The sequence below is a fragment of the Aplysia californica genome, unplaced genomic scaffold (assembly GCF_000002075.1).
Source record: "Aplysia californica isolate F4 #8 unplaced genomic scaffold, AplCal3.0 scaffold00299, whole genome shotgun sequence".
NCBI lineage: Eukaryota > Metazoa > Mollusca > Gastropoda > Aplysiida > Aplysiidae > Aplysia > Aplysia californica.
In genome coordinates, this window is record NW_004797569.1 from 273,187 (window position 1) to 296,244 (window position 23,058).

Below are 23,058 nucleotides of genomic sequence, written 5' to 3' on the forward strand. Positions count from 1 at the left end.
TGGAAAGGGCACAAGAAGATTAACAAGGTGATGACTTAACAGAAACTTTGTCTGATCATGTCGGCACATATCGCGACCTCAGAGCTTTCTTGTCTTATCTCCATTTTTTTAAATATTGAAAATGTGACCTCTTCTTAAACTCACTCTTTGTTATGCAAGTTTTCATTGTTGTTAAAAATGGAGGTAGGACAAGAAAGTACTGAGGTCGCGATACGTAAAGCGTGATGACAAAATGAGTTACTTCACGGATTCAAGCTCTATGGAAATCGATAGGTCATGCTTATAGTACAGGTGAAGTTTTTACAATTAATAAGTATGAAATAATAAAAGGCGAGTTATACTTTAAAAAATGTAATCAATAGAAAATCTATAAATTTGACCCTTTGTGTCGATTTTTGGACAATATCTCTATTCGAGGATTGCGAGAAGTAACTAATTTTGTCAGCATGCCTCACAAATCTTTGAGCTGACGCACTTGGTCTCCGTTCAGGACACTAGGGTCGTTGTAAAAATATTCACGCAAGATTGGAACAACTTTAGAATCTCTCCATTTTGAACCTCAAACCTCCACGTGGAGGTCAAGTACACAATCAACGAGGCCGCATCGGCTGACAGTAAAAACTGGCACAATCTGTCCCTGCGGTTTTATGCACCCCGCATAATTGAGCAAAATTTGATCATTTTTTGCATAATTTCTGATTTTTTTCCTTTATCATTCTTAGTTAAAATTAACAGAATCGCATAATTTCACATTTTTGGGCTCAGTTTGAATAATTTCAGAATTTTTCTTGCATAAAACGACGAGGACAGATAAAGCCTGGGCTCACTATTTGGAGAACACAAAGAGAGCTGAACCCCTGCCAACTGACAGATATCTCACTACATATCATTATTAGTAAATCAATTCTCCGCACTTTGGAAGATTTACACATAATAGCATGAGTGGCAACAAGGATTCTTACTAAAAGTCACCCCCCCCCCCACCACTTTCCCTTTGTTTTGCTTTTTCCGGACTTTGCATCAGGTATAAGGAAAGAGTGAGTAATTCCACTTTTGCGCTGGAATTTCTCAGATGAACTTAAAAATGTACCCAAAAAAATGCAGTGTCACTTGTGAACTGCGTGCCAGTGCCATCTTTTCTCCGGACAGGGTTTCGGCCATGAACTTCCCACAAAATTCAAGGAAATTTCAAGGAGATATATTTTTAAAATTCAAGGAGATTTGGTCAAGAAATTCATGCCCTTTTCGACGGCGCGCCAAAAGCAATCAGATCCAAAAAAATTTCATGTCCGATCCAGCGAAATTCAAGGAGGTTCCTCAAATCCAAGGAGTTTTTAAGGAAATTTTTCATTGAATGTAAATTCAGGATTCCTTGAATCGAAGTAGGTCGCAGGAACCCTGTTCAGACTTAAAGAGTTTGGAATGTATAATGTGACTTATCTCTTAGTCATTTACATCATTACTGTGAGCTAGTGCCATTTTTTCTAATGTATAATGTAACTTATCTCTTATCCGTTCACATTATTACTGTGAGCCTTTGAAATCTTTTAAAATGTATAATAATGAGCCATTACTGTGAGCCTGCACAGGGAAGACAGCTCTCAGTTCCTGCCAAATGGAATCTTTCATCAAAAGTGCTACAGTTCAAGCTGTTGTGCGAAACCTGTCAAGTTTGTTATGAATTAAAAGACTTTTCGCATTTCTTTTCTTCACCATATATATCCTAAGCTGACAACTTCTCACTAATATCAACTCTGTGAAACCCATAGCAAATATATTAATGGTTCAATTAGTACAACAATTCTTGGAACTTGTGAACATGTGAGCATGTATCTTGGGTAATAAAAATCACCTTTTCAAAAAGCCCCTCTCCCACAACTTGTTATGAGAAAGAATCAACAAAGAACATAATTGTTAAGGGACAGCCCCTCCAAAATTCTAATCCTGACATGCCACATACAATGTAAACAACATCAAATAACAAAATAAAACAACAGAAGATCACATTTTAATTTGTGTGCAGGCTATAATCAACATCAAATCATCAATGCAAGTCACTGATCTGTTTTGAATAGGGCTTAAAATTTAAGCCAAAATCAAAGCCTAGAGTAGGTATCAAGGTTCCTTTAATACTATCTGTACGCCCTGGGGTCATTTTGTACCCCCGGGGTTGTATTCTTCACATTTTAGGACACTTCTAGTAAAAAGATCTCTTTGAAACTTTCAGTATTTCTCAAAAAATCATTTTGACAGACTACTATGCAAAGGGTAGGGATCGGATTAACGAGTAAATTTCCTTTATGGAAAGTGGTGGCACAGAGTTCCCCATGTCGTATGGATACGATAATAAAACACGACGTACGGATAGGGTTAAGGGGTGGCACAGAGTTCCCCACGTCGTATGGATACGATAGTAAAACACAACGTTCGGATAGGGATAATACTAAAGCACATTATCTGGGATTGGTAAAACTGGGATAAAACACATGGGGTATAGAAAAATAGGCAGATGAAAATTTTCACAAGTTAAAGAGAATAATTAGTTAACAGATGAAGGAGCATACAAAAACAAAACGGCTTGCGATGCAGCTCTCATGAAAAGTGCGGTTGACTCCCAAGCACACATCTCTTGGGGAAGCACCAGTTGAATATTCAACAGAATGACATAATGCATCTTACAAGGAAAGTTAAACAGAACGACCAATGGCATCTCTTGTGGCAAGACTTGGTGCCTTTTACATTTATGATCTCTGACAAAAAAACCCAGCAGAGAACGAGATTCCCATACAGCCTAGTAGCCTGTGTATGCCTTTCCGTACGTAAACATCAAACACATAGCCTGTGTACGTCTGTCTGTACATAAACATTTAACACACAGCCTTTGTACGTCTGTCCGTACATAAACATCTAACACACAGCCTGTGTACGTCTGTCTGTACAAAAACATTGAACACAGAGCTTGTGTACGCCTGTCTGTAATACATAATCACCTTACACAAACGAACTCTTGGTTTCACCTGTGGGTAAATGACCATAAATTCCCCAGTAGCAGGGTTATGTGAAGTCAAAAGCCGATGCATCGAAAAAATATAATAATAACAGATTGCATTAAGATTGCGCTCTATCCCTTATATGTATAAGCTCAGGGCGCTTTACATCGATAACATGATCACTGAGCATAATATTAATACTTCATTCACATAAGACAAAACATTTCACATTAACAAGAAAAGGAAGAACTTTCTAAACCATACATTATTTATACACACGTAAGGACAACACTGAAAACAAAACATATCAGCACTTACCAACACTCTACAATTTACAGTTAAACAAATGAGTCTTGAGCAATCACTTAAATGTATTCCGATTTGTTATTTCTTTGAGATGCACCCAGAGCAGCAAAGAAAACTTTACTTGTAGAAATGTATTAGTTTATGAAATACTTTTTACAAATCGAAGTGTATCACCAACCTCCCACGGTATTGGAGCAGAAGAGTCATAGCTTTGTTAAAAATCCATAGCCTTCCATTAAATAACAATCTCTGTCGGTGGACATTAACTAATTCGCCTTTATGTGAGAGGTGTAACTCTCATGAAATTGAAGATGAATTTCACTTTATTTTCTAATGATCACACTCTGCCCATCAAAGGAAATTGTTAATCCCTCCCAGCCTAACTCAGCCCAGTGACAAAAATATGCAATGTTTGACCCATGATAAGAGATATGTGCACAACCTGTACTTATTCATATATGGAAACTTTACATATCCTTATCAAATGAGTGTTTTATGTGATGTGATGTAGGCCAATGGCCTTAAACACTGAATAAACTTACTTACTAGGCCTTTTATGCAAAGGAGAGCCTTCACGACAAAGAGGAGACAGACTCCCACACACTCAGCACAATAAAAGAAAGGTGTGTGCGGGACACAGCAAAACAAAGTTTTCTCCGAGGAGTGGTCAGGCGTGTCTCAAACCAGCTCCTCATGGAGACAATTAGCAGGAAGACCCTGAGGTGGACACTGGAAAGGAGAGATGAGCAGCTATGGATATGAGCAGCCTGCTATGATTCTAGCTCTGGATTCAAGTAATTCCAAACTTACTTACAAATCGAAGAGACTATTCCCAGTGACACTGGAGATAGATACAGTAACTATTCCCAGTGACAAAGGAACTCTTTTGCATAAAAGAATCAGAAGTCTTTGCCTTTGAATTTTCACTTCGAAACAAAATTGCGATGCAGATGGAAGTGGGTGCAAGAAAGAAAGAAGAAAAATAAAAGAAAGGAACAAAGAGTGGATAGACCTAGAGGATTACAATTAAGGATGCGAAAGGTGTCCAGGGCTTGATCCCCGGCTCGTGCACGCATGTTTTCGCATTTCTATGTCACTTAATGGACACTAGACATTCGTCACTGAATTTTCGTCCTTCACCTGTTAACCCCAATCACTCTGATTTCAGACTTATTGCGCATGCTATAGGCCTAACCTGAGCAAAATCTGATGAGTTAACATCTGGGCCTATTCCCAGAGTGGGAACAATAATGGGCCTGTTCTCAGTATCACAGGGAATAGTTTCTGGGCCTATTCCCACTGATACTGAGAACAACTCTGGCCTATTCCCACTGATACTGAGAACAACTCTGGCCTATTCCCACTGATACTGAGAACAACTCTGGCCTATTCCCACTGATACTGAGAACAACTCTGGCCTATTCCCACTGATACTGAGAACAACTCTGGCCTATTCCCATTGATACTGAGAACAACTCTGGCCTATTCCCACTGATACTGAGAACAACTCTGGCCTATTCCCACTGATACTGAGAACAACTCTGGCCTATTCCCACTGATACTGAGAACAACTCTGGCCTATTCCCACTGATACTGAGAACAACTCTGGCCTATTCCTACTGATACTGAGAACAACTCTGGCCTATTCCCACTGATACTGAGAACAACTCTGGCCTATTCCCACTGATACTGAGAACAACTCTGGCCTATTCCCACTGATACTGAGAACAACTCTAGCCTATTCCCAGTGATACCTATTCCTGTTCCCGTCGTTTTAAGAAATAAAAATTCTGAAATTATGCAAACGGAGTCCGAAAATGTGAAAGTATGCGATTCTGTTAATTTTAACAAAGAACGATAAAGGATAATAATCAGAAAAAAAAAGATCATTTTTGCTAAATTGTGTGGGGTGCATAAAACCACAGGGACCAGCTATTCCCGTGACACTGGGAACAATTCTGGCCTATTCTCAGTGGTTTCTGGGTCTATTCCCAGTGATACTGGGAACAATTGAACAATTCTGGCCTATTCCCAGTGGTTTATGGGCCTATTCCCAGTGACACGGGGAACAATTCTGGCCTATTCCAAGTGGGTTCTAGGCCTATTCCCAGTGACACAGGGAACAATTGAACAATTCTGGCCTATTCCCAGTGGTTTCTGGTCCTATTCCCAGTGATACTGGGAACAATTCTGGCCTATTCCCAGTGACACTGGGAACAATTGATCAATTCTGGCCTATTCCTAGTGGTTTCTGGTCCTATTCCCAGTGACTTTTTCACTGGGAATAATTCCTGGGCCTTTTCCCAGTTACACTGGGAACAGTGCTTTCCTTTACAAATAAGTGACCCTATAAACAAAAGTATAAAGAATCTGCAGCAACAGACACTAGCAACGAGTAAAAATATTTTCGACCATAACATCAGATTCCAAACTGGAGAATAAGTATACGACACACAAGTTACTTTAGGCATATATATTTATATAATGCTGCCATTTGTAAAGCAGAGAATTGAAACTAGTTTTAAAAATATAGCTAGTCTAAGACCTGGTGGGTGAATTAAAAAACCCAAACAAACTGCACAATAGTTCATACATAAAGATTCCTAAGTTTTGGCAGGATGTTCTTTTCATTTTGGAATTCATAAAATTGATACACTCAGTTTCAATTCAATCTTGTTAATAGTACGACTGCGGTAAATAAATGATTGAAAAAACAAATTTTAAAAATCCCATCAAAGTGAGCGAAGGATATTCAATCAATTCCATTTCAAATCAAGAAAACCTTCACAAAAAAAGAATATGATTCAATATGATAATCTCTTTATTTTAACTTTAAATAAAAGCTGTTTCAAAACATAATATCTTATCTACTTTGACGGATCCATCACAATTTTGCATGCTTTCCCTGAAAAAAGAGTCTTGAAAGCTTCTTCAAACTGCGACATAGGGAACCTGTGAGAGATGACTGTCTTCACATTAATCTTCTTGTCTGCAACCAAAGCTTCAATTTCTTTCCAAGTGTGGAAAATGAGTCGACCATGGACTGTCTTCAGGGTCAATGCTTTGAAAACTGAAAATAAAAGCAACAAGAAAACAATATGTGAGGCATTGTGGTGAAATCCGGCACTCGTCAAAATAATGAAATCGAAGAAACAGGCATTTTTCCTCCAGTCTGGCAAATTTCATCAAATTTTTGTTTTTTTGGTTCAACACATTTTATGTCTATATAAAAACACATTCTCATGTGTATTTTATTGAAAAATGTTGATTGATGGAACAAAGTATGTAGATTTTTTAGTTTCCAAGGACTCTCAAAGTGTAGAAGTTACAAAATTTTTGCGGCCATTTTCTCGATAATTAAAACCTCTGAAACCATGCTACCCCATCTCCTTCAATCGCAAATATTTCGACTTCTATTCAAGATAGATGGGTGCTTTTTCATAGAAAGCAAGACAAATAAATAAACTTTCAGATGATACCAATAACTCCACACGCCCAAAAATTGACGAACCCTTGATTCCAGCCCGTTGTGACACATATTAATTTTGAAAACTGATCAAAACAATGTAAATAATTTACAGACTTGACAGAGCTGAGGAATGTAGGACTAACATGATCTGAACAATTAACTACTAACCAGTTGCTGCAACAATTTCCGGTTAGAGCTATTATTACACTCATGACGCGTAATTTACTGAGAAAAGTTTATGAAAACGAAGTAACTTGATAGGCCTACTATAATATGAATGTATATCATGTATATATATATATATATATATATATATATATATATAAAACATTTCTCTTGTAGGTTTATACTAATATTAACAGTTAATTTTAAAATCCACAATGTTGCACATTTTATGCTGCTGTTGTTTCTACTGCACACAAAAGCGCCAGTTGATAGAAATGAGCAGGGTAAAAATAAAACAGCAACAAAAAAATACCAATAACTTGTGATGTTACTGTTCACCCTATCCGTACGTCGTGTTTTACTATCGTATCCATACGACGTGGGGAACTCTGAGCCACCACTTTCCAAAGAGGAAATTTACTCGTTAATCTGATCCGTACGCTTTGCATAGCAATCTGCCAAATTGAATTTTTAAGAAATACTGAAAGTTTCAAAAAGATCTTCGAACTAGAAATTTTCTAAAATGTGAAAAATGCAACCCCGGGGATACAAAATGACCCCAGGGCGTACGGATAGGGTTAAACACTACTACTGGACAAGTTCGTTTGCTCTACATTAAGCGACCTAGATAAGAACACGATTCAACACACATCCAACAGCATTCTCCGCCACTCACCGATGTCCTGGAGCACGTTCTCCACATGCAAGGGCTGTTTCGGCAATCCCACCAGCCCGATGGTCCCACCTTTACGAAGCAAGGAGAAGCTGGCATTGACAACTGGAGGGAATCCCGAGCACTCACAAATGCGATCCATTCCAACTCCATTAGTGAGCTCCATCACAAACTGAACGAACCAAAAAAAAACAAAAAACATATGGAATGAGTTTTTAAAATTTTGCTCTAACTAGAGTTTTGCGGCACAAGTTTGCAGTTTTAAGTTGAAATCTTTTTTTTTTAAATAGTAGAAGGTTTTATGGCGCTCGCAACTGCATAAGGTCATATGAGCGCCAAGGGGTGGGTGTCAACAGAGAAGTCTTTACAGGGAATCAGACTTATTCTGCTCACCTCTCTAGCTTCAACAGCACAAGGTCTGCTTCGACTATCAAGGCACCCAGGAAATAGCGGGTCACAAGAGAGTGACAAACATACAAAAGAAGTAGAGGGAAAATGACAATAGTAAGGATCAGGAAAGAAAAAGCAGCAGTTTCCTGTTGTAGATCAGGCACAGTTATGAGCGTGACATGAATCAGCCCATTTACAATTCTACTGTGCTTGAACGAGAAATGTCCCCCCTTCGGGAATGGCCTAAAGACACTACAGTCAGTGGCACTGCCCCGGGGGGTTAAGTTGTAATCTAAAGGCAATTATGATTTTTTTAAAATTAAGCTCAAGGTGCAGCAGAGATTCTCAATAATTTCAGCTGCGACTTTGACTTACTTCTTCAAGCTTCTTCTCTTTCGTGTTAACAGTAATGTCTGCCCCAACTTTCTTTGCCATTTCCAATTTGTCATTCTCAATGTCTACACCAATAACTCTGAAATGAAAAGAATGTAACACATGCTCAGAACAACTGAGAAAAATAATTCCCAAAAGGCCTTTGTAATTTAAACATACTGACAACTTCATTGCATTAGAAAGAAAAACAGTAACCCAAAAACAACTCAAACTAATAATAACTGCATTTATACAGTGCATATCCATGCTCTAAAGCATGCTCTCTATGTGTTTTACAACTATTATTACCCCAACAGATCCTAAAACACAACTAAAAAAAAAAATTCTCAGCTTCCCGGTAATCTTACAGTGCAAGTAGCCAGTGAAACCCTCAAACACTAACAAACTGACAAGATCTTTCACTTTCACTGCCTATGGCCTAGTTGCCATTTCCACCAGAGTGAAGTGAGGTTAATTTGTGTAAAGTGCCTTTCCCAAAGACACAGCGTTGGGCCCCTGATGGGATTTGACCCTTGACCTTATGATTGAGAGTCCTTTTTTTTTTCATGGCGTTTTACAGCGCTCGCAACTGCATAAGGTCATATGAGCGTGCGGGACACACGTAATATTTTCAGTTGGTAGGAAATTTTGAATTTTGCCCTGGTGGCAGCCGAAGCCTACTCTTATCGATTTTAGACCACCAAGGGATCTTTAACATGTGCAACTTGCACACGGGCCCTCTGAGATTTTTCACCCTTGTCCGCGAAGGCTAGGGGTAGACTTTCCCACCAAAAGATCAGGGGTGTGGCGGAAAGACAGCAGTAAGAAGGAGCCAGGGAGTAGCAGTAGAAAGGCATCAGAAAGCCCAGAGGAGGGGGCAAAGGAGGTGAGGGGGTGGGGGCAGAAAGAGGAGACGAAAGCAGACAACAGAACATTGCTAGAGAGGAGGAAAGGAGGTGAAAGAAGTCAATGTTAGAGAAGAAAATTTTTCCGTCACTACCAAGATTCGAACCCGGGACCTTTGAATGAGAGGCGAACACCTCAACCTCTAAGCCACGAGAGCCCCCTGTCCTGAACTCTGCTACTCACATTTCATACTAATCATCTAAAAGTAGTCTTTAAAAAAGTATGCTCATAAAAAATTATCAGGCAGAATAAACTTTAATGTTTATTTGCTAGGGTTTCATAACTCACACTTACAAACAGGGTAAGGAAGGTAAGCCATTATTTCCACAAGTCAAGACATACACTGTCATGTCATTATTCCTCCTAATCTTATGTCAACATCTAGACAGAGATTAATCCAATCTCACCACTGCTTTGGAACTTGTATATTTTACCAATACGCTACCTCAGAGTTACAAAGTTCTATCTGACATTTTTGGCGTTTTGAGTTACTTAGACCATGAAATGAAAAACCAAATGTGAGACGTGCTGACAAAATAAGTTACTTCCCGGAATCCACAAATGGAGATATTGGCGAAAGATCAACACTAAGGTCAAGTTTAGTATAGTATAGTATGGGGTTTTATGGTGCTCGCAACTGCATAAGGTCATATGAGCGCGCGAAACACAAGTTAGTTTTATTCGCAGTTCACTGCACAGCTGAGTACGGGTCATTTCATCTTAAAACGTTAATATATTTAAAATTTGGTGTAAATATATATTTCAATCTAAATCAACTTCCCTTAAAAAAAAAATGTTAATTCAATTTTGTTCTACAATTTCCCATAAAGGCCAATGGCCTTCATAAAATCCAAAATTCTGTTTGGACCAACGCCGGAAAAAATGTCCTGCAATTTTTTGCATTTAAAGTTTTTCCTTCGGATCTCTCGGTTAAAATGTGTCTAATGGTAAAATGTGTCGCCTCCGACACAGAACAGCTTTTCATCTCCCTGAAGGAGGTATTTGTGTGTTAGGGCCAGGTGTCCGATGCGTAATCGAGTAAAAATGACTTCCTCTTCAGGAGAGGTCTGAAGGATTTCACGGTCCCAGTTTGGGTTTAATATTGTTGAGTTTGTTTCCCGTCTGTTTTTTCCATTGGCTCTCCCACAGGCTGGAGGTGTACTTTTTGACTAGAGTCAAGTTTGTAGATTTTCTATTGATGCCATATTCTTTATGTATAACGTGCCTTATGTTATTGCATACTTACAAACTGTAAAAACTTCACCTAAAAGCGTGTCATACCTAGATCTATTTCCATAGGTCTCGAATCCAAGAAGTTACAACTCATTTTGTCAGCACCCTTCACAAATTTTCTATGCTCTCTCAAAATCGTAAGATTATTCGGAGTTGGTACCAAGACATTTAATTAAGAATTGCATTCGCAAAAGCTTAACTTGACGTGAAACTCAACATCTTTGACATCAAATTTCTCAAAACTAGGTACTGAGCAGATAAAACTCTGTAATTCTGGGGTAGCGAATAGTGTGAGTGCGGGCTTCATCGTCATCATCATTGCCTTTCTCACCCTGGATCAGGATACAGGCCATGAACAAGCACTTTCCACCTTTCCCTATCCTAGGCTAGTCGCTCGATGTCACTCCATGTCTTCCCACTTTTCTGTACATCAATTTCCGTGACTCTTCTCCAGGTTCCACCTTGTCTTCCCCATGATCTTTTACCCAGTGGGTTCCAATCTAACACTTTCCTTGTTATGCAGCAGGAGTGCAGGCTTACAACTTACAAAAAAGAGAGACGAAGGAGAAGAAAAATGTTTACAGCTTACCTCTTGGCACCTAAGGCTTTGGCAACAGCTTGAGCCATTAACCCTACAGGACCACAGCCAGTTACAAGAACATCCTGACCTTTGACATTTAACCTCTCAATTGCATTGTGTGCAACTCCCAGAGGTTCAAGCATAGCAATTTCCTCAGCATCTGATCAGACAACAGAAAAAAAAAAATTATAAATATTATGAAAGCATAATTATTTCTCTTTAAAGATAGCAAAAATGAGATAGTTCATAAATAACTAACAGAACGACTGCCTCACGTCCATTGATGCAACTAGCTGTCAATGTCTAAAGCAAAAATTTGCCAGCACAAACCACTGACACATATTGGTCACAACGTGTGGTGAAATCAGGCACTCGTCAATTTTGGAACATGTGGAGATTTTTTTTAGGGGGGGGGGGGGGGGGGGGGTTCGTACCCTGCCCAATTCTATCATCTGGCGCTTTTGAGTTTAGTAAAAACAACCAGCTGTGCAGCATTTTTGGTTTTGAAATTAGCTGTTAGTCTTAGATTAAACACACAGGAAATTGTTTTACATATAAATAAATACATGAGTAAACAAGTAAAACAAAAAAGGTTTCTTCACTCTTATAAGGTTATTTTAGTAAGTTACTCATGTAAGTGTTGCCATAGCCCCAACTGGAGATGGCTACCACAACTGGTTAGGACATGTGGACTTATTAGTATCAACTTAAAGCTTGTTCAGTTGTCTTGCTTGCGGTGACACCCCCCCCCCCCTTCCCATCTATCTTGAATAGAAGTTGAGATATTTGAAATTGAAGGAGGTGGGGACACCTAGTTTCAGAGTTTGAATTAGCAAGAAATTGGCCGTCAAAGTTTGGTTATTTCAATAGCTTCATAGTCTGTGGAAACTGAAAATTTACATTTTTTTGCCTTTTATCAAATTTTTCAGTAAAATCCACACAGAAATGTGTTTTTACTTGAAAAAAAAATGGTATTGAGCAGAAAAACAAAAATTCAATAAAAACTGCTAAACCGGTAGAAGAATTGATACGATAAATTCAAAATAAAATGATAACTTAAACGGAATCAAAATTCCAGTTCAATTAGATTTTAGATAAAACAATCTGTTAAAGCAACTTTCTGGGTGAATCTGTGTCACTGGAGGACATCTGTAAGTAGAAATCTTGATCAATGATTTCAGTGGCTCAGTCTAACCATCTTTGAAAAACTTGGTACGTTGAAGAAAGCTTTTTAGATTTTAGATAAAACAATCTGTTAGAGCAACTTTCTGGGTGAATCTGTGTAACTGGAGGACATCTGTAAGTAACAATAAAAATCTTGATCAACGATTTCAGAGGCTCGGTCTAACCATCTTTGAACAACTTGGTACGTTGATGCAAGCTGACGTACATCTGACCCCTAGAGACCTTCTAGTTCTATGGGCACAGCGGGTGAGCCGGAAGCTGTACTTTCAGCACAAGAAGTTTTTCTGCTTGGCAAAAGTTGTGTTTGTTTTATGATTTTAGTAAGGTTTTACAGGGCTCGCAACTGTATACGGTCATATGAGCGCCAAGGGGTGGATGTCAACAGAGAAATCCAAATGGGGAATCAGGCTTACTCTGCTAACCTCTCTAGGCTCAACAGCACAAAGTCTGCTTCGATTATCAAGGCACCCCGGAAATAGCAGTTCACAAGACAGTAACAAACATACAAAAAGAAGTCGAGGAAAAATGACAATAGTAAGGATGAGGAAAGAAATGGCAAAAGAAATGAGATATTAAAGAGAAACTACTAATATACCAGGGTGTTTTCTGCTTTTAGTAATTGAAAGTACCAGCTGGGTACCCATCCAATGAACGGACACAAAAAAAGATCGTCAAATCATTGTGGGACCAGTGCGCACTGCATGTGAACAAAGGCCTCACTTGTTTACAATGGCGTCTTAGAAGACAGACTGTCCCAAGATTAGATCGTAACGAAACTAATGAAAAACTGAAAATTAAATTGCAGTGACTTCAGACTCCTTGATATAACTGTACCCTTTAAATCACCCTGAAGCACTGTTATTTTTTTTCATATTCGAAAGTTTAGTGGTTCGGAAGTTTTAGGCGACCAAAGTGACGAACTTTTACAATATAATATATAGATAAAGATTTGAAGCCTAAACATTCAAACCTTTCTTTCTTTGTCCTGTTAAGAGTATCCCAATAAACATCATCCTCAATCACCTCTAACAAGAATTTGCACACTCAACAGTAAGAGGGGAACAGCAGGACAGAACATAACATTCACACAGGAGGAAAAAACTGCAATTTTGCAATAGATCACAATGAATGCAGGTAATGATCATGTATCCCAGTCACGAGTATATTCATATAAATAGGAAATAAATCATGAACAAATAACTAAAAAGTTATTAACACTTACCGAGGTCTCTTTGAATCTGGTACAAATATCTTTCTGGCACAACCGAATACTCAGAACATCCTCCATGCTCAGTCTTCTTCCCATGCCCGTATTGTCCCATGTTCATACAGATAGCACCGTCCTCGTGCCTGCACTGATAGCAGTCTCCACAGAAAAAGTGGTTTTCCACACCCACCTTAGTACCCAATGCCATGCTGGTGTTGGGCCCACGCTTGACCACCGTACCTGCACACTCATGTCCTGGGATGAAGGGAATTGTGGCGATGACCCTAAAAAAACCCAATAATAATTCATTTTACCAGCAAAATTTTTTTCTAAAAACAAGCAACTTGGGGCTCATATGACCTTATGCAGTTGTGAGTGCCGTAAAACCTTACTAAAACCAAAAAAAACAAGCAAGTGCATTTTGAAGAAAACAAAATTATTGCCCTAAACATAAACAAAGAAGGATGGTGGTAAGGGATGATGGGTGAACACTTTAAATTTGATTAAACAGAGGACGCAAAGCAAAGTTGTATGACAGTATGACAAGTGAAACCTCAGCTACAGTAAAAAAAAAAAAGGTTTTATAAATTGCTTCTCTTTTCTTCAAAAAGCTCTTTATAAAACTCTTCTTTTGAATATAACAAAGGATTTTTGTATCCCCTATCTCAGCATGATGGAAAAGGGGTGGGAAAATAAAACTAAGTTTTCCGTCTCCGTCCACTTGACAACGTCTGTAGCAAATTCACTTGAAGAAGCTGTCAAAGGGTGAATCAAATTCACACACACAAACAGCTCACACATCAGTCACAGTGTGCTTTGTCCAAAGACTCAGGCTTAGGACCTCCACCTGTTTACTTTGGGACAGGTGAAGAGATCACTGACCGTACTCTACTTTCTGACCAGTTGTGAAAACTTAATTTGATTATACATCACATGTAATTCATTTACATCCTTAGTTTAAGTTTTTAATCTTTTCACTGGAACATCATGACACTGATGACAGAGTGCTTCTCACATACTTTGCCACATGGTCCCAGTTGTACAAGGCAATATCTGAGCCGCAGATCGCCACACAGTCAACACGGATGAGTACTTCTCCGTCCCCTGGCTGAGGGACGTCCATCTCTGTGTATGAATACGAGGGTCCTGCTTCATTCTTCACCAAAGCTTTCATCTTTTCAGGAATAACGTCTTGTCCAGCCATGGTCACCCTGGGTTACTTTCCCCTAAAAACAAAATCAAAGGGACAATGAGAAAGGTACAATTACATGACCCGAAAATGACGACGGAAGACTTGGCTATAATTACTATGGTGACACAGCTACTAAAATAGACTAAATACACATCGGTAAATTTCTGAACAAAGTGTGAACTTACATTGACAGGTGGAACAACAGAGAGAAAGAAAGGGACAAAAGAAAAGGAGATAGGTAGTATATCACCAATTGGTTTCTGGAAGGAATGTATGTACCACAATGAAGACACAGAGAAGACAAGGGTGCATACAGCATACACAAGAGACACATCTGCAGAGAGTCAGCATCTTGTTGAAAAAAATGCCCACATATGTGCTGATAAGAATGTAGAAAAAAATGTAAACATATGTGCTGATAAGAATGTAGAAAAAGATGCCCACACATGTGCGGATAAGAATGTAGAAAAAAATGTTAACATATGTGCTGATAAGAAAGTAGAAAAAGATTCCTACATATACATGGTGATGATTAGAAGGTAGAAGAAATTGTACACCCTGAACAAGCCACAAGCATTTTTTTTCTTTTCTTTTCTCCCTCCTATTGCACCTCTCGGGCGTCGAGGGGAGAGCTTTCTATCTCTAGCAAGCTAGACGGCCTGGCTGGGTGGGATGTTGCACGTATTAAGGGCGTCATTCACACAGCACACACTTGATCCAGGTCTTCCTCTTGCCTTGTGCCCTGATATTTTTTTGTAGTAACACTTCACTGGCAAGCTGTTGAGGTGCCATACGTGTCAGATGTCCAAACCATCGAATTGTTTGCCTCTGAATCTAAAGTAAGAAAGGTGTTGTTCCCATCATTTCTCTGACCATTAGTGTTTCTGATCATGTCCTATCTGGTTTTGTTGAAGGCTCTCCTTATGCATCTCATCTTGCACGCGGTTGGTTATCTTGCATTCCAGACTTTTGGCCAAGGTCCATGTCAGGCATTGGTAGGTCAAGATGGCGATGAGATAGAGTTAAGGAGCTTTGGCTTTGGTCTCAATGTGGACGTTAGGATGTTTGAGTGGGGGAGGGGGGGGGGGGCAAGCTTGGTGGCTGACGCTGTGAGTTGTTAGCCGTTTGTACTCTTGTCTCAATTTCTCTTTTGAGATGTCCGTCTTCTGAAAAGATACAGTCAAGATACCTGAGCTCGCTGACTTGTTTCAGCAGAGTTTCGTCAATGCTAATGTTGAAGTTGCCTGATGTTTTGCTGGCATTCATCATCTCTCAGTTTTGCTTTTGCTGAGCTTCATGTTGAGCTTTTCACACTGGGGTAACAAGACTGTCTGTGTGCTCTTGAAGTTGCTCTTCCTTGTCATATGCCAGGCTTTGGTTGTTTGCAAACAGCATCTCATTCAATTCTTTTGATTTGGCGGTTGCTTCTTTCGTAATTAACGGTTATTTTGTCTATATTGATAAAAAATTAGCAGTGATAACACACACACTTGTCTCACTCCGGATGACACATTGCATCAGTCAGTGAGTCCCTTTTCGGTACCACAAGCCAAAGGGGGAAAATTGAGCAAGGTGAAGATCTCCACAATAATATGATTCATCTGTTAACACTATCTGTTAAGGACTGTTACACTTGACCATGAGAAAGAAACGTAGTGGATAGAGGTACGATTTAAGAGTTGGGATCAGGGCCAGGGAAAAGTGGCTGAGTGAGAGGTATGAGAAGATCGCTACTTTTGGCAGCAAAACCAACTTTAATACAAAGTTTTGTTTTATTTTATTTCATTTCATTTTTTTGTTTTAGTGGTAGGGGGGGGGGGGGCAGGAAGATGCGTGTGGCATGTGCATGTGGCATATATATGTAACATCATTCATTATACTGCATATCAATACATATAAGCATCACAGTGGAGGCTGTCTAAGATGACCACCCACAGATAACTGTCCCCGCGGGTTTATGCAAGAAAAATTATGAAATTATGCAAACTGAGCCCAAAAATGTGAAATTAAGCGATTCAGCAAATTTTAACAAAGAATGATAAAGGAAAATAATCAGAAATTATGAAAAAAATGATCAAATTTTGCTAAATTATGCGGGGTGCATAAAACCACAGGAACAGAGCTAAGGAGAAAACTGGTTGTCTTGAACAGGTGTACTCTGGGAGGAGTATAATAAATCGTCGGCCTTGTGAAAAAAACGACTAACCCACAAAATATCAAAAAATATTTTTGGGGCCCTCAATAGTAAATTGTCCATTTTGTATGCTCACTCAAAGATGGATCTGAATTTTATTTCGAAATGTCTTTAAAACATTAGAGGTTAAACCGTATAACCCGCCACCCATCTGATTTTAGCCCGACTTTTCCGACTTTTCCGACTATCCCACCTGCAAGAGAGGGAAAGAGGGTTGGCTATTTTTATTGCGCTAACAAAGAAGGGCCACGTGCTACGTTACCGACTAACCCCGGCTTCAACTCGTTCCTGGACTTCATTTGACATCAGATTCGCACCTGTGATAGTCCAGCATTCGCTGACGGAATTGAGGGAGCTCTCCAAAGAGGCGTTTGTGAGTTATTTCTTGTTGGTTTCACAGGGGAGTTATATAGATCTACATGTAGTTGTTTCCTTTTTTTCTTCGGTTTTATGCTGGTAATGTTATTAATGACTAAAACTCCCCACTGTTGCCACACAATTGCTTCTCTCTTCACAGTGCCGGTAGTTCAAATGCATCCTAATAAATTATTGTTTCATACGATGTTTTTTTCTGTCCATGTGTTCTTCCCTGACTTTGTCCTGGGAAGTCAACGAATTGTGAAGGCATTTATTTGGATTACTGTCTTTTCTCCTAATCATTTTTTTTCTTCTCAATGGAATGAAAGAAGTCGATTAATTCATTTTTTACTAACTGACTCAGAAGAAAAAAATTGTGGGACCTCTTCAGCACACCCATCCGCCCCGAACGATCTTTATATGTTATAAGTGCTTCTTCTTTTTTTTTTCCATTTTCTCTGTTTATTACAGTCATTACCTTCTGAAACGTCTTTCGACTTTCTTTGATAGCTCATTTCGTTTGTGCTTTGTATAAATTATTTTCTTAGTTTTGTAGAATGCTGTATCTTTTTATCAAACCCAAACTTACATAACGCTATAACATTCCACCAGACCTCTGACCCTCAGCACAGTGGAAAGTGATCAATGTGATCAGGCTAATGTCACACCAGCTGATGATACAACCGTTATGTCACCATTGATCTCAGCAAAAAGGACACGGAATGAAAACCAATGGAAGGGTAACAAAAGGAAAAGGTTGAGACAACTGGGAATCCCTAGTCACTCTCTTGGAAGGAAAAGAGCCTACGCTAGTGCCATGATAAACAGGATAGACAAAAGGAGATTTTACATGGCAATTGAAAACCCAAGAAGAAATTACATCCTTCAATATCACTTAAAATTAAGAAGAGTCAACGGTCAAAGAATTCCGGTTTGAAAACAAATGTTTATGAACATTACAGGCCTGACCAACTGGTTTATAATACAAAATGTTTTCTCAGATTTAAAAAAAACCCTCAAGAAAACACCATTCCCACAATGAGAGAGCCAAGGATGACAATTGTTCCATATGGAGGAATTTTTTGACAAACTTGCAAAGGAGCCCTCCTATTACTGTCTGTAGTCAACGACAAAATCATATCAGCAGTTGGCATTTCAGAATATGTCAGCTCTGCATCGATAATACATGGAGAAAATGTGCACAGGCAGAAAAAAACCCATTGAGCTATCAAGTATTCTGCCATGAGTTCAAAGAAAACAATTTGGGTTAATTTTCAACCAAGAAAGACCAGTGCAACGTTTGCCCCAGCTTCGAATCTGGAAACCTCACAGAAACAGAAAACACAGCTCATCAAAAGGGGAAAGCTGCAGCTCGAGCAGAGAAGGAGAAGGACAGGGAGGCTCCACAGAACAAAGTGTGTGTCCTTTGTACGGAGATCCAGTGCATCCTCCTTGCACCATCACTAAAAACACTTCTGCCTTATTATAAAACAAAATTGGTTGAACACAACATTACCATTCATGATCTTGCTACTAGAGACGTCAGACGTTATGCCTGGGATGAAAATGAAGGTGGTCGGAGCTCCAATAGTTTTCATCATGTCTGACTCACTACCTCAGAACACGAACGACCGACTTCAACCACTTCATTACCTACAGGGATGGGTGCAACTACCGAAACAGAAATACCATCCTGGCAATCGAAATGGCCTCGCTGGCCAGAGCTGGACATCACAGTTGAGCAGAAATTCTCAACAAGGGCCATACCCAAATGGAAGTGGATTCAGTCCATGGCACTATTGAGCGATCGCTCAAAAATGCACTGATTTACATCCCAGTGGACTACGTGAACATTATGTTCAAAGCCAGACGCATCCCCAGGCCCTATGAAGTTATTATGTACCGAAATCACAGCTTTTAAAAAGATTTCTCAAAGGTTGAAGAGTACAAAACGAACTGCCCAGGTAGAAAAGCAGGTGACTGTTCTGTCACTGACATGCAGGCATTAAAGTACACTCCAGACTTTAAAACTCGGTACAAGCTGCACTTTAATGATGAATGGCAGGCGCTGCAAGGACCAAAAAAGCAACAGCTACTGCTGGACTTCTCTACAAAGACAGATTGAAGATAACTGCCAGGCAAGTATAAGCATCTACAGGAGTTGAAGGCTGTTGTACCACAATGCTACCACAATTACTATGACACTTTGCCCCAGTAAGAAGTTTCTAAGCGATCAAGTCAAATAAATGCGATTGGTGTAGAGTATTTCAAAACAATGGTGACTTTTTGCTGTATTGCCTTAATTGATATGCCATAGAACACAGAGTGAGATAGACATGCTCTTTACTTGATCAGAAAACTCAACAAAGTAAAGAGGCTTTGTTGTCAAGCCACGCCACTTGAAGAAAATTGGCATATTACTTATACTCACCAAGTCTTTTTGAATAAAAATAATTAAATAGGCTATAATATTATTATAATACAAAAATACACCCAAACAATTGCTGAAATAGCGGAGCTTTTGTATGGCTTTAAGCTTTCATTTTTGTCTAAAAATATTACTTTTTCCCCGGCATTTGAATGACCACCCAGAGTCAATAGTACTGTGTCAAACACTGTCATAAATTCTAAATGTCTGCTGCTGCTGTTGTTGTTGTTGTTGTAGCTACTCTCCCTTACCCTTAGAAACTCCTGTTGTTCTACTTCAAATGTACTGTAGTTAATAGAACCTAGTGTTGGGCTTTAGTCGATATCGATATCGGGTACTCATCGATACTGGTTTTCTTAGTCGATACTTGATATCTCAGAGTCCCTTAGTCGATACTGATCAGTGTAATGATTGTTACAGTGTTTGCCGCCTAATCTGCGTGATAGATCTATCAGAGAGCAACGTGCTGCCTACGATCACCCGTCTTTTGTTTCTAAATAGGCTTATGTTGAGAAAGAAGAAGAGCACTGTTTGGATACATTCTGAAGAGCTTCCTGGAAACAAAGAAACCAAGTGCCTTGTTTGTATTCAATGTTGCTACTTTGTTTTTTGTTTGAAATAAAAAAGAAAAGAAAACGCTTTAAAAAAAAACAACAATAAACAAAAATAATAATAACAACAAAAAGATGGCATCCTACAACTGGGTACATAGGCAGTAGGGCCTGGTAAGCTGAATGACTGACACCGTGACCTTTGACCGTTCATTCATTAAAGCGCTTCAACTTCAAGGAAACAACACGGTTAGCGCTATTTTTAGCCTTTTGTGACATCATAGTATCGATATCGAGTATCGATCGATACTGGGAACGCGGGTACCTGATACTACCCGATACTAGCTAATATTGATTAACGCCCAACACTAATAGAACCATTGATGTGTTCAGCTTCTACTTCCGGTAGATTTTTAACTTTGTTGTTTGTGACTGCCGTTTTTGCCCTAATTGATATCCAAGCACCAAAATGACGGCAGCTGTTGGTATGGCAGCGAAAAAATTGTCCTCCTCTCTTTCCTCTTTCTTCTTCTTCTTACTCCTCCCCCTCCTCCTCCTTTTCCTCTTTCTCCTTACCCTCCTCTTCCTCTTACCTTCCTCCTCCTCCTCATTTTCTTCTTCTTCTTCTTCTTCTTCTTCTGATGGTGATGATGACGGTGATGATACATGTAACAAAAAAGATAGTGACGATTAAGACGAGATCGAAAATGTTTCCGGCAAGAGCGGCTTGGCTTCGCTCAAGGCCAGCAGTAGCTTCCTGATAAAACCGGCCAAACCACAAATTAGAGGGTTGGTCAGTTTTATCCGGAAAAATTTGAACGACATAACCATCCAACCCACATATAGATCTAATCTGGTTTCATTAAAAACAATTTTTTAAGGGAAAAAAGTCAACAGTTTTTCAGCCTAAAGTGTTTTTAGAATATAAGCTATATTATAAAGTGTATAGAGCACTGATCTATAAATTATTGTTCTGCTGGGGTTAGTCAGTTTTATCACAAGGCCGACAAAATAGTGATTAAAAACTAAGTAGATTCTAAAAGTAAATAATATAATTATAGGCCTAGAATCTAAGTGAGAATAGAGTCTAGATCTAGATCTAGATCTAGTAGTCATGTGTGACCATTTGAACAGCGATTGAGTCTTTGGCTCAGGCAGACATAGATGAAAATCTAGATCTAATCAAGATCTAGATTTATATCATATGGCATATGTAAGAAGAGCAATTCGACAGTATGTATGTATACATATATAAATGATAGATGTTAATCGTTGTAAAAGCTATGGCACACACCTTGCAGACATTATATCAGTGTTATAGAGGGCAATGTCAGTCTCAACTTACCGAGTCGTGAAGGTTTGGAATTAGGCCTAACTTGCTTTGCTGTTGTTCTGTAGACTCCTGATTTGTGCTGTTCTTCTACTAGATCTAGATCTAGATCTAGATTTAGATATCTATCTACTATCCAGATTAAGTTTACCTACGGCAAGGCAAGCGCGGCTTCCGAAGACCTTCGTTCTGTGAACGGTTGGACACAACAAGTGACAAAGATTGCTACCTGAGCCACGGGTAAAGACTAACATACAAGGCCACAAGCCTAAAACATGAATATATGAGAAACCTTGAGTCGTTGTATATAAAAGTCCTTTGGGGTGAAAGTTCATCAGCCTGATGGTCTTTGAACCAGGCCAAGGACCTACTTTAGAACCTTTATACTAGGCTAACTCTTCGAGCCAGGCATTTCGTTTCGATCACGTGATATGGCGTACGCAAACAAATGAATCCGCCGCGTCAATTTTGCGAATGGCGAGGAGAAGGGAAGGGGAGAGCAGTGGTTTGCGACTTGCGATGTTAGTGTTAGCCATCCCACTGCTAACTGCCAACCTGATCTTTTATCATATTTTGGTTCATTGTTTTAGTTTAGAGCCAAATGTTAGAGTGGTGGGCGTGGTTTTAAGTCTTTTTAAAATGAAGACTGTATAAAACCAAACCAAAACGCATGATTTTCTTAAGGTCACTGGTAAAAAAATAAATATTAGATCTATATACTTCTGACCTCTGATATAAAAGGAATGCAGCAGTCGACGGAAGAGCTCATAATTAGATATATTAAGCCCAACCAGATTCCCCAAGAATTGGTAAAAGCCTAAAAAAATAAAAACTGTTATCTTTGTGATTTTTTGTTAGTCTAGTAGTAGTAGACCTACAACCTTTGTCCGCAGTTTTTGTCGGTTGGCTAAAAGTTTCCAGTACATACCAATGAGCGCATGACATAATAAATTAATTATAATGTATCGGCGAGGCCTACTTACAACATTGTCTTTACGCTCATGTGACCGGACACGCCCCCTTTCTCAGATGTAGGCCTTTTAGTTTCCCTTTTGTTATAGTGTTATATATTTTATGACGACTCCGCTGTTGAATGAGTTTGATTTTGTAATTTGATTTCGGTTTGATCTCACGATAAATTTTATCACATTCAAAAATGTTCCCATACTTTATGATAAAATATCGCTGTTTTTACCGCCCACTGAACCTAGATCTATACACACATCTGAAATTACCTTTACAACATTTTGCTTCAAGTCCGTCATTTAGATCTATAGTTCTCTCTTCTTTATTAAAAAAAGTAAGAATAGTAGGTCTCTTCATGGTAGCCAAGAGATATGTTTGGTGGGGAAGTAGAGCAGGGGTGGTTAGTTTGTCTGTCTCTTGGTTCTTCTAAACGCCAAAAACGCACGAACAAGCAAGCGGGTTAAATTTGAGCGTGAAAATGCCGCCAAGTCACCAAGTTACGCTGTTGATGCAGTACACAGAAATAGCCAATGAGCGGGCTTTAAATAGTTAGACATACCGGAA

General features: G+C 39.1%; 1 protein-coding gene across 1 annotated transcript; it reads right to left on the minus strand.

Moving 5' to 3' along the window:
- Nucleotides 1-6,095: 6,095 nt before the first annotated feature.
- LOC101846364 (L-threonine 3-dehydrogenase) lies at nt 6,096-22,978 on the minus strand. The gene is made up of 7 exons (XM_005101786.3): nt 21,544-22,978; nt 14,496-14,702; nt 13,492-13,760; nt 11,094-11,244; nt 8,369-8,465; nt 7,607-7,775; nt 6,096-6,366 (listed from the first exon to the last, which is right to left on the minus strand). Exons 2-7 carry the CDS (start codon nt 14,678-14,680, stop codon nt 6,164-6,166), a joined length of 1,074 nt encoding a protein of 357 aa, XP_005101843.1. The 5' UTR covers nt 14,681-14,702; nt 21,544-22,978; the 3' UTR covers nt 6,096-6,163.
- Nucleotides 22,979-23,058: the final 80 nt, after the last annotated feature.